We start from the raw sequence: 11956 nt of genomic DNA on the forward strand, positions 1-11956 counted from the left end.
ATGGCGACTGCGATGGCAGCGACCGCGGCGGAGCGGGCGGTGCTGGTGAGGCCCGCGGGCGGCGGCGGGCGGCGGGCCGGGCAGGTCCGGGGTAGGCCGTGACCGCGCTGTCCCCGCAGGAGGAGGAGTTCCGCTGGCTGCTGCACGCCGAGGTGCACGCCGTGCTGAGGCAGCTGCAGGACATCCTCAAGGTAAGGCGCGCCCGCGGGTCCACCTGAGGCCTGCACCCTGCCGAGGCCTGGGCAGCAGGCCTGGGCAGCGGTGTGCAGACAGGGCCCCCACCTCGGTGATCTTGGAGGCAGTGAGACACAGGCAGCCCTGTGAGCGCAGCGGGTGCAGCCGCAGCAACCGCAGCAACCGGCGTTGGCCCCGGGGCTAGGCGGGGAAGGCTTCCTTGAAGCTGTAACATTTAAGGACAGCCCCAGGATCTCTGCTTCTCCTCTGGGGCTGATCTCAGCCCAGATACTCAACCTCTCTGGGCCTCTTGCCTCCTTGGCAAAAGGAGATAAGCCCATCATCTCACCAAGATGCTCACAGTGCCTGGTGTCGCCTGGAACTGCAAGTTGCCATGACAACTGTGTGTTCCCTGGCTCTTCTCTCTACACCCCAGCACTAGCTCAGCTGGGAGGCCACCCTTTGCCCGTGGGGGCAGTTTCGGAAGCTCAGGCCATGGGGAAGAGGCCCAGGCAGCTAGTTGCAAGGCCTTCCCACCCCACTCAAGCCCCAGGTGCCAGGTGGAGCCAGAGCTAGCCCACCCAGCCACGCGTCCACCCCTCAGCTGCCCCAGGGCCTGGGGCACTAAGACTAGCATGAACACCAGCTGTCCTCTCTCCTGTAGGAGGCCTCTCTCCGCTTCACACTGCAGGGCTCAGGCACTGAGGGGCCCACCAAGCCGGAGAACTTCGTCCTGGGCCGCTGTGGGTGAGCCGGGCTGGCCCCGTGCTGGGAGGAGGGGCTCCTGAGGTGGAGGGGCACACCTGGGGTACCTGGGGACAGGAGGCACAGCCACAGCCCTGCCCTTCAAACCAGTTTGGATGTGCAGTGTGTGGTATGACAGCCATGGTCCAGGCGCCACAGCCAGGGCAGCCTGCTAGGAGGGCAGCAGGAGGCACCGCACTGACACTCTTGTGTTATAGCACTGACCAGGTGAAGGGCGTGCTGACTCTACAAGGAGATGCCCTCAGTCAGGCGGTGAGTCTCGGCCCCCTTCCCTTCCCATCCTTGCCAGTGAGGAAGAACAGGGGCCCTACCACCAGCCAGCTGTGCAGCTCTGGGCAGGACTTGACCTCTCTGGGCCTTAGTTTCTTTATTTGTAAAATGACACCTAGCCCCGCACCTCCTCAAAGGATTGGTGCATGGATTCAGGAAGAAGGTGCACGCTTCTAACCCTAGTACTTAGGAGGCTGAGTCAGAAGGATCACGGTTCACAGACAGCCTCAACTGCTTAGTGCGGCTCTCTGCAACTTAGTGAGACCCTGTTTCAATTATTTATTTATTTTTATTTTACTTTATTTATTTTGGTGGTACTGGGGATGGAACCCAGGGGCCTTCTACCTCTGGACTACACTCCCAGGCCTATTTTATATATTTTTAATTTGGAAACAGAGTCTCTTAAGCCAGCAGAGGCTGGCTTTGAACCTGTGCGATCCTCCTATCTCAGCCTCCCAAGCGCGGAGATTACAAGCGTGCGCCACCACACCCGGCTGTGAGACCCTGTTTCAAAATAAAGAATAAAAACCCTTGCTGGGGAGCATCGCAAAAAAAAAAAAGAAAGAAAGAAAGAAAGGACAAACAAAAAGAAGGTTGCTTTGTACGCAGCCCAGCCTAGCATCTGGGCATCGGCAGGCGGCAGGATCTGGCTCCAGATCCAAGTTGAATCAGTCAACCTCTGAGCTCCAGTGTGTACCCCACCTTGTGCCAGGCACCGGGGCCTGAGGGAAGTCCCCCGCGCTGCCCTGTGGCGTCAGGGCAGCCCTGTCGGCCCCAACAGGCGTTCCTCATTGCCCACTGCCACCTGGGAGCCTCCTTTCCCTGCCTCCCTTCCCCCTTCTCTCCCCTCTCACTTCTCAGCGGCTCCTCTCTGGCCCGAGTTCCTGTTTTCTGACCTCAATGGCCAAGATGTCAGGAGGCCTCTATCTGCCCTGTGAAGCGGCTGGGCCTGAGGCTCCGTGCACCCTGCCCCTGCCCCTGCCCAGGCCCAAGGTCTGAGTAGAAGTCCTCTGCCCAGCTCATCCTACTCTTACCTAGCAGGACGTGAACCTGAAGATGCCCCGGAACAACCAGCTGCTGCACTTTGCCTTCCGGGAGGACAAGCAGTGGAAGCTGCAGCAGGTAGCTGTGTGGCTCCGGGCAGGCAGGGACTGGCCTGGGTGGGGAGGGCTGCTCATGGGGATCTGCACCACCACAGCCTGGGAGGGGCTGCCTAGCCACAAAGCCCAGCTGGGGTGGGCAGTGCCTAAGGCCCAGAGCCTGCGCCAGGGGGCCGAGAACCTCTCCAGCTGACACCCCCTTACCAGGTCACTCCCTCCCCGCCCAAGCCTCCTGGGCTGGCCTCCTCCCTAGACCCTTGCTCCTTCGCCCTGGGCCTTCACCTGAGTGCCAGCCCCCCAGCCCGGGCCCTCCTCCCGGCCTTTCTCATCACGCAGGCCTCGGCCTAGGACTGGCTTCAGTGCAGTCTCCTGACCAGACCCAACGAGTCTCCCCTCTGCCTCCCACCTTCTCATGCTCTTTCCTTCCAGGAGTCTCCCAGGCCTGTTATCTTGTAGACCCCCCCCCCATTAGGGTCTGTCTGTCCTTTGGAAGGCGAGGGCGCCAGGGCAGAGGCCAGGCCCACTCGACTGGCCCTCAAGGGCCCAGAGAACAATGGTGCTGGGGGAAGAGGTGGTCGGATGGCATCCCAGAGGGCACCCCAGTGGGCTGGCCACGCCCAGGCTCCGGCCTGGCCACAGCTCAGCGGTGCTGCTTCCAGATCCAGGACGCCAGGAACCACGTGAGCCAAGCCATTTACCTCCTCGCCAACCGGGACGAGAGCTGCCAGTTCAAGACGGGAGCCGAGGTCCTCAAGGTGCGCTGGGTGGCCTGGGGCGCAGAGCGAGGCCTGGTTCCAGTCCCCAAGCCGCCACTGCGAGCGGTGCAGCCTCAAGTCACCCACTTAGCTCCCCTGTGCCTCTGCGTGCTTCCCGTGCCCTGTGGCGATGCAGGTACAAACGCCCACAGCCGCTGCTTCACAAAGTCTGGCTGCTGATAGGGGCTGCAGCGGTGGCCAAAGCCTTTAATTGCAAGGAACAGGCACGAGGCCTGTGGGAGGGGCTGACAGGTGCTCTAGCCCTGCCCTGGCTGGCTGTGTGCCCTTGGGCGACTCGCCCACCATCTCTGAACCACCAGCTACTGCTTTATGGTCACCAGGAGGCAGTGGGGGTGGGGCTCTCAGTCGGCCCGGCTTAGCTCCATGGCACAGGGCTCCAGATGTTTCTGTGCCTGCCAGCTGTGTGTTCTGTTTTTACCCCTTCAGGGCCTCAGTTCCCTCACTTGGGAAAACTGACAACCTCCACTCAGCCAACCCGCCGCCCTCGCACCCACGCTGGGGTCACACCCCTCTCGTGCCCCTCTCGGCTTCGCTGCCCCCAGGCTGTCCACACACCTCTGCCCCTTCAGCTTACCTCCCAGACCCGTCCTGGTAGGACCAGTGCCTGGGATGCCCAGGCCACAGACCGTCCAGGAAGGACGGAGGTCACTAGCACAGAGTCCCGCCCCAGCCCTGCTGGGGCTGCAGGGCGCAGGCCCAAGCATGGGGACCCCACACAAACGACCATGTGTTGCTGCCTGGGACTGGGACTGGTGGGGACCAGGCCACTGCCCACACTGCAGCCGTGACCCGCCTCCCCAGCTCATGGACGCCGTGATGCTGCAGCTGACCCGAGCTCGCAACCGGCTCACCACACCAGCCACTCTCACCCTGCCCGAGATCGCCGCCAGTGGACTCACGGTCGGTGCCTCCAACATCCCGATTCGGAGAGGGGGTCCCCACAGAGCAACAAGGGTGCCAGGCCCAGTGGCGGCCGGTCAGAATTCTGTCTGCACGGTTTTCTGGGATGATATGAGCCTCTCTGGCCCAGGAGGACCCCAGCGGGAAGGCTGGGAGCCCCGGTCTTGGGAGGGGCGTCCAGGGCAGGAGCTGGGTCCTGGGCAGCCTCTGCAGGGCCTCATCCCACCCGCCTCCCCCAGCGGATGTTCGCACCCTCCCTGCCCTCCGACCTGCTGGTCAATGTCTACATCAACCTCAACAAGCTCTGCCTCACCGTGTACCAGCTGCATGCCCTGCAGCCCAACTCCACCAAGGTGAGCGGGCGCCCGCGCCCGGGGTGAGCGCCCTGCGCACCGGCCCGCCTCTGCCAACACCTGACAGGGTCTGGTGCTTCTGCCTAGAACTTCCGCCCAGCCGGAGGCTCCGTGCTGCACAGCCCTGGGGCCATGTTGTAAGTATGCAGGGGAGGGTCCCAAGGCCTCCCACCCCTGCGCTTGGCCGGGCCAGAACTCAGGGACCCTCGCACCCTGCCGCAGTGAGTGGGGCTCCCAGCGCCTGGAGGTGAGCCACGTACACAAGGTGGAGTGCGTGATCCCCTGGCTCAACGACGCCCTGGTCTACTTCACCGTCTCCCTGCAGCTCTGCCAGCAGCTCAAGGACAAGGTGCGAGCCGTGGGACGGGACGCACGATGCCCGTGCCAGGGCCTCCAGCACAGGCCCAGGCCTGCTAACGGCACCCCCTCCCTCCGCAGATCTCCGTGTTCTCCAGCTACTGGAGCTACAGGTCCTTCTGAGCAGCACAGCCCAGCAGCCGCCAGTGGGGGCCCGCCCCAGGAGCCCCTTCCCCTCCAGAGCCGCCACCCACCACCAGGCTGTTCCCCTCCCTCTGCCCCCTCCCTGCCCAACCGATGCTTGGCTGGGAATGAACACTGGCTGCCCTTGGAGGAAGGTTGGGTTGTGTTTGCTTGGGGATCTGGGAAGGTGGGCCAGGGGTATCCACACCCAGTCTTGCCCTCCTGGGCACTGTGGGAACCTTTGGGCTGGGGTAGCAGAAGGCCCAGGGCTGCAGCTGTCCAGGGGAAGGAGGAGCAGTGGCCCAGGTGGAGGGGAGGAGGGGCCCACGGCCAAAGTGCCCTGAATGTGCTTTGCAACTCCCCGGAGAAATAAAGACCACCGGCTTTGCCTGGAGCCTCGTCTCTGTCGGGGGCCCAGGCTGGGGGCCCCTGTGCTGGCACAGAGCCACGTAGCACTCAGGGCACACCTGAGACCACGAGCGAGCCAGTGACCTGGAGGGAAATTTGGGAGTCCCCGTGGAGCTGCAAGCCCCGTGCTGCCCACCCACCACGGCGTCTTGAAACACAGTCTGGACTCGCCTCTGCTCAAACAAGCCTTGTTACCATCCCCAGCAGGACAGACATCGCCAGGGCTGGCCTTAGGGCTCCATGGCCAAGTTGTCCACGCCCTTGGGTCTCTCCTGCAAGACAGGCACAGAGCGGGGCCCTGTGAGGTCACTGCCAGTGCCCCGCTGGCCCTGCCCACCCACCAGCCTCCCTGCCCGGCTCACCTGCCAAGGGCTCACCTTGTGGGGCCTGGGGGTCGCGCAGCAGCAGCAGCAGCAGCAGTGGACGAGGACCAGCAGCAGCAGGAACAGCACGGTGCCTGGGGGCAGGGCAAGCGTCCAGGTGTGGCCCTGGCCCGCCCAGGGCCTCCCCAAGGGGCCCAGGAGCCCACCATACTCACCCACAAAGACAAGGAAGATGACGAAGGCAGCTGTGTCCCACTCCGACTGGAACAGCCGGCGGCTCTGGAGTCTCCCCAGCACCTCCTGGGCCGTGGCCTCCAGCTCCTGCCTCAGCTCCTCCTCAGACAGACCCATGTCGAAGGAGCCACCTGTCCCACACCCCAGAGGGGCGCTCAGAACCCTGCAGCCCCTCCTGCCCACACCCAGGGCCTCTCCCACTGACCCTGGCCCGGATGGCCACACACAGCAACCGCCCTCCTCTCCCCAGAGGGGCTGCCCCTGCCCACCTGCCTCCAGGAAGCCTCCCACTGCTGTGCGGCTGGTCCAGTCTGGGCTGCTTCCTGTTCCGGGTCCACCCCACCTGTGGCCTTGGCGACCAGCCCCGCCCTCCCCAGAGCTGCCAGAGCCCTGGGGAGAAGTGCCCAGGGCCGGTTGGCTGTCTTGGGAATCTCTTTTTTTAACCTTTTTCCACCAGACCAGACAAGCAGCCTGGAACATGTGGACGCTCAGCAACCTTTGACTTCGGGGTGAAGACTAAAGAAGAGAGGGGGAGAAGGGGCAGAGAGGGAGGGAGCGAGCCAGGGAAGCTTGTCCTCCCTCCGCTCTTCTACCCAGGCAGCCAGGGCCTTACCAAGAAGTCTTCACCCTTTTCTCTGTTCTAATCCTTGAAATAAAGCCAGGTGTGGTGGTTTGTAATCCCAGCATTCGGGAGGCTGAGACCGGAGGATCGTGGCTCGCAGACAGCCTCAGCTACTTAGTGAGGCCCTCCGCAACTCAGTGAGACCCTGTTCAAAACACAGAATAAAAAATGGGGCTGGGGGTATAGTTCAGAGGTCAAATGCCTCTGGGTTCCATTCCCAGACCTGAGAGCGACGCCTAACGGCCAGTCGTGGTGTGCACCGATAATCAGTCAGTGGAGGCTGAGAGCGGAGGACTGGAGGCTCAGGACCAGCCCCCAGCCTTAGCGAGACGCTCAGCAACCTAGCAAGACCTTATTTCAAAACTTAAAATGACAGCGGGCGTGGTGGCGCACGCTTGTGACCCTGGGCCGAGACTGGACTACGGGCTCACGGGCCAGCCTCGTCTACCAAGAGGCTGAGAGGAGGATCGCGGCTCAAGGGCAGCCTCAGCAACTCAGTGAGACCCTGTTTAAAAATAAAAAATAGGAGCCGGGCGTGGTGGCGCACGCTTGTAATCCCAGCATTCGGGAGGCTGAGACCTGGAGGATCACGGTTCGCGGACAGCCTCAGCTACTTAGTGAGGCCCTCTGCAACTCAGTGAGACCCGGTTTCAAAATAAAGAATAAAAAGTAGGGCAGGGGGTGTAGCTCGGAGGCCAAATGCCCCTGGGTTCCATCCCCAGACCCGCAAAAAAAAAAAAAAAAAAAATAGGGCTGGGTGTGTAGCTTGGAGGTAAAATACCCCTGGGTTCTATCTATCCCCAGTACCACACACACACACACAAAAAAAAAAAGAATAAAAAATAGGGCTTGGGGTGTAGCTCAGAGGTAGAATGCCCCTGGGTTCGATCCCCAGTTCCACAGAAATATGTAGCTCAGGGGATAGAATGCCCTGAGTTCAATCCCCAGTACAAAAAATAATAAAGACCCGCCAACACGTGAGCTTGAGCCTGCTGCCTGACCACTGCCTCCGATTTCTCATCTGTAAAATGGGTGTGTTGACACTGCCTGCCTCCTTGGCTATGAGGATTCGATTGGGCCTTCTCAGCAACGGGCGCTGCGCTCTCCCCACCTGCTGCGTGGCTGCCTCCGCTCTCTGCACGCACGCACGCACGCACTCAGCAGTCACCCTGTCAGTCACTGGGCCACACGGCCAGGAGCTGTCCAGAGGACAGTGGGCTTTCTGCAGCGCGCCCTCGGGAGCCTGCGACTCCACCAGCACCCTGCAGTCCTTTGCAGTGTGCACGCAGGATTCTACAGCCCCCGAGACGGGTAGCAGCCCAGAGGCTTATTTCCCTAGGGACATTCCCAGCGGTGCAGTCAGCCCCTCCCACTCCAGGGGTCACTGGGGCCATCTGGTCACCTGAGCACAGTGACCTCCTTTGCTTTAGGGAGATGGCCCTGAATTTGATCCCCAGAACCATAAAGAATGATAATAATGATAATATCTGAGCCGGGCGTGGTGGCGCACGCTTGTAATCCCCGCGTTTGGGAGGAGGAGACAGCCTCGCTGGCTTAGGAGACCCTGTTTCCAAATAAAATATAAAATAGGTCTGGGAGTGTAGCCCAGAGGTAGAAGGGTTTCCAGGAACCCCAGTACCACCAATAATAATAATAATAATAATAATAATAATAATATCGCAGGCACCCTAGATTACGAAGGCAAAACCGAACTTAAATCTCATTGGAGCCAACCATGCCCTTGTACCCCCACCCTTTTTTTTTTTTGTGATACTGGGGTTCCTGGAAACCCTTCTACCTCTGGGCTACACTCCCAGACCTAATTTTATATTTTTATTTGGAAACAGGGTCTCTTAAGCCAGAGAGGCTGGCTTCGAACCTGCGCGATCCTCCTGTCTCTGCCTCCCAAGCGCGGGGATTACAAGCCTGTGCCACCACGCCCAGCTCCCCACCCTTATTTTATACCGGATATTGAACTCAGGGGCATTCTACCTCTGAGATACACCCCCAGGCCTATTTTAGTTGTTGTTGTTGTTTGCGGTACTGAGAATGGAACCCAGGAGCATTCTACCTCCGAATGTCACCCAGCCCTATTTTTTATTATTTATTTTAAAACAGGATCTCAGCTGGGCCTGATGGCACACACTTGTAATGCCAGCATTTGGGAGGCTGAGACAGGAAGATCAGGGTTTACAACCAGCCTCATGTACTTAGTGAGGCCCTTTGCAACTCAGACCCTGTTTCAAAATACAGACTGAAGAGCCGGGCGTGGTGGCGCACGCTTGTAATCCCAGCATTCTGGAGTCTGAGACCAGAGGATCGCGGTTCGCGAACAGCCTCAGCTACTTAGTGAGGCCCTCTGCAACTCAGTGAGACCCTGTTTCAAAATAAAGAATAAAAAATAGGGCTGGGGGTGTAGCTCGGAGGTAGAATGCCCTTGGGTTCCATCCCCAGACCCACACACAAAAAAAAACACAGACTGAAAAATAGGGCTGGGGAGGGATGTAGCTCAGAGATAGAATGCCCCTGGATTCTATCCTCATCCCCAGTCACACACACACACACACACACACACACACACACACACACACACACATGGTCTCACTGAGTTGCCAAGGGCCTCACTAAGTAGTAGCTAAGCCTGTCTTCGAACCGCAATCCTCCTGTCTCAGCCTCCCAATTGCTGGGATTACAAACCTGTGCCACCACGCCCAGCCCTGTGTGTGGGTGTGTGTGTGTGTATGTGTGTGTGTGTGTGTGTGTGTGTGTGTGTGTGTGTGATACTAGGAATTGAACTCAGGGACATTCTGCCTCTAAGACATACACCCATCCCTATTTATCTTATTTTTTATTTGGAAACAGGGTTTCACTAAGTTGCAGAGAGCCTCACTAAGTAGCTGAGCTGGCTTCGAACCTGTGCGATCCTCCTGTCTCAGCCTTCCAAGTACTAGGATTACAGGTGTGCGCCACCACGCCCCGCGCCCTGCACCCTTTTCACGTACAAACTCACTGCACTGTTACCCCAGCCCATCAGAGGAAGCCTTGGCCTCCTGCCCACCCACTCTCCCACCCACGGCCGCCTGCAGCCAGCCTAGGCTTTGCTGCCTCCCTGCCCCAGCGATTCTCTTGGCTCTGACCTGCGAAGGATGTCCAGCCACGACTTACCCCTCTGGCTGGCCGTGTGGGTCCTCTCCCCAGGACCTGGTCCTTACTCTTTCTGCCTTGCATCTGCATTAACTCAATAAATCCTTTTATTTCAGAGATCCTGGTCTCTAGATTATTGGTTTGACAGCTATGACCATGGTTGATGCCCGTCTAGAGAGCAGCGTGGCCAGAGCTGTCCATCTCTAGGAGGCATTGGGAATCCAGGCATCTCTGGGCCAGAGAGGGGGCGGAGGTGGAGGACTCTCACAGTGCCCACTGGCCCTGCAGCCTGGCTCTGCGCCTCCTTCTGTGTGGTCTTGAACGGCTGGCCTGACCTATCAGTAAACTGGGTTAGTGCCTGAAGCTATTCGTGGGGTGGTGACTACGCAGCAATTTAACATCCTAGGGCTACCAGAACCAATCCCACCAGGAGGGCCAGTCCCATTTGCTAGACTACTCTCCTGGTTTGTCTTTCTTTTCTTTCTTCTACATTTTATTTTTTGCGGAACCCAGGGGCATTCTACCTCTGAGTTACATCCCAGCCCTATCTTTTATTCTTTTTTTTTTTCTTTGCAGTACTGGGGATGGAACCCAGGGGCATTCTACTTCCAAGCTACACCCCCAGCCCTACTTTTTTATTTTTATTTTTATTTTTATTTTTTGGTGGTACCGGGGTTCCTGGAAGCCCTTCTACCTCCGGGCTACACTCCCAGACCTATTTTTACATTTTTATTTGGAAACAGGGTCTCCTAAGCCAGCGCGCGCGACTGGCTTCGAACCTGCGCGATCCTCCTGTCTCCGCCTCCCAAGTGCGGGGATTACAAGCGTGCACCACCACGCCCGGCTTATTCTTTATTTTGAAACAAGGTGAGTTGTAAAGGGCTTCACTAAGTAGGAGCTAAGGCTGTCTTCAAACCGCGATCCTCCTGTCTCAGCCTCCCGAATGCTGGGATTACAAGTGTGTGCCACCACGCCCGGATCTATTCTTTATTTTGAAACAAGGTCTCACTAAGTTGCAGAGGGTCTCAGTAACTGAAGCTGGTCAGGAACCTGTGATCCTCCTGTCTCAACCTCCCAAGTACTGGGATTACAAGTGTGCGCCACCACCCGGAAGATGGCGATGATGGCGATGGCGATGATGGCGATGATGGCGATGATGGCGATGATGGCGATGGCGATGATGGCGATGATGGCGATGATGGCGATGGCGATGATGGCGATGGCGATGATGGCGATGATGGCGATGGCGATGATGGCGATGGCGATGATGGCGATGGCGATGATGGCGATGATGGCGATGATGGCGATGATGGCGATGGCGATGATGGCGATGATGGCGATAGCGATGATGGCGATGATGGCAATGACGATGATTTGGTTGTGGGAATTAAACTCAAGAGGTATTCTACCTCCAAGTTACACCCTTAGCCCCCATTTTATTTATTTATTTATTTATTCATTTATTTATTTAGTACTGGGGACGGAAGCCAGGTATATTCTACCTGACTTACACTCCCAGCCCTATTTTATTTTTTATTTTGAAACAGCTTCATGCAAAGTTGCTGAGAGTCTCACTACTTGCTGAGGCTGTCCTCACACCTGCCATCCTCCTGTCTCAGCCTCCCAAGTAGTGGGATTTTTTATAGGTATGCACCAAAATGCTCGGTTTTATGCTTTATTTTAAAACAGGGTCTCTCTAGACGGGCGTGGTGGCGCACGCTTGTCATCCCCGCGCTTGGGAGGCGGAGACAGGAGGAACGCGCAGGTTCGAAGCCAGCCGCGCGCGCTGGCTTAGGAGACCCTGTTTCCAAATAAAAATATAAAATAGGTCTGGGAGTGTAGCCCGGAGGTAGAAGGGCTTCCAGGAACCCCAGTACCACCAAAAAAAAAAAAAAAAAAAACAGGGTCTCTCTAAATTGCTGAGTCTGGCCTTGGCCCTGAGATTCCTGTTTCAGTTTTCCAAAGGCATGTACCATTCATTCATTCACTTGCCTTGATCTCCTGGTGTTTGTTTTGCTTTCTTTCGTGCTATGTGTGTGTGTGTGTGTGTGTGTGTGTGTGTGTGTGTTACTAGGGATTGAACTCAGAGGTATCCTACCTTCAAGCCACACCCTCAGCTTGATTTTATTTCTTATTTGAATCAGGATCTCGCTAGGTTGATGAGAGTCTCATTACTTGCTGAGGTGTGACCTCAAACCTGCAATCCTCCTCTCTCAGCCTCCCAAGTACTGGGATTACAGGTGTGTGCACCACCACACCGGCTTCTTTCTTCTTTCTCTTCTCTCCTCTTCTCTTCTCTTCTCTTCTCTTCTCTTCTCTCTCTCTCTCTCTCTCTCTCTCTCTGTGATGCTGGGATGAAACCCAGAGACTTTCTACCTCCGGGCTATACTCCCAGACCTATTTTATA

General features: G+C 57.9%; 2 protein-coding genes across 2 annotated transcripts; one reads left to right on the forward strand and one right to left on the reverse strand.

Annotated features, from left to right (window-relative positions):
* ROGDI (rogdi atypical leucine zipper) lies at positions 1-4818 on the forward strand (the record flags this gene model as incomplete). Its single annotated transcript, XM_080702424.1, has 11 exons — positions 1-45; positions 120-191; positions 839-921; positions 1137-1191; positions 2251-2331; positions 2969-3064; positions 3887-3985; positions 4225-4338; positions 4426-4475; positions 4561-4687; positions 4777-4818. 11 exons carry the CDS (start codon positions 1-3, stop codon positions 4816-4818), a joined length of 864 nt encoding a protein of 287 aa, XP_080558550.1.
* Positions 4819-5456: 638 nt separating this feature from the next.
* SMIM22 (small integral membrane protein 22) lies at positions 5457-5900 on the reverse strand (the record flags this gene model as incomplete). The annotated part of the gene is made up of 3 exons (XM_080702687.1): positions 5457-5498; positions 5604-5683; positions 5765-5900. 3 exons carry the CDS (start codon positions 5898-5900, stop codon positions 5457-5459), a joined length of 258 nt encoding a protein of 85 aa, XP_080558813.1.
* Between the last annotated feature and the right edge of the window lie 6056 nt (positions 5901-11956).

The sequence above is a fragment of the Muscardinus avellanarius genome (genome assembly GCF_963383645.1).
Source record: "Muscardinus avellanarius genome assembly, chromosome: 10".
NCBI lineage: Eukaryota > Metazoa > Chordata > Mammalia > Rodentia > Gliridae > Muscardinus > Muscardinus avellanarius.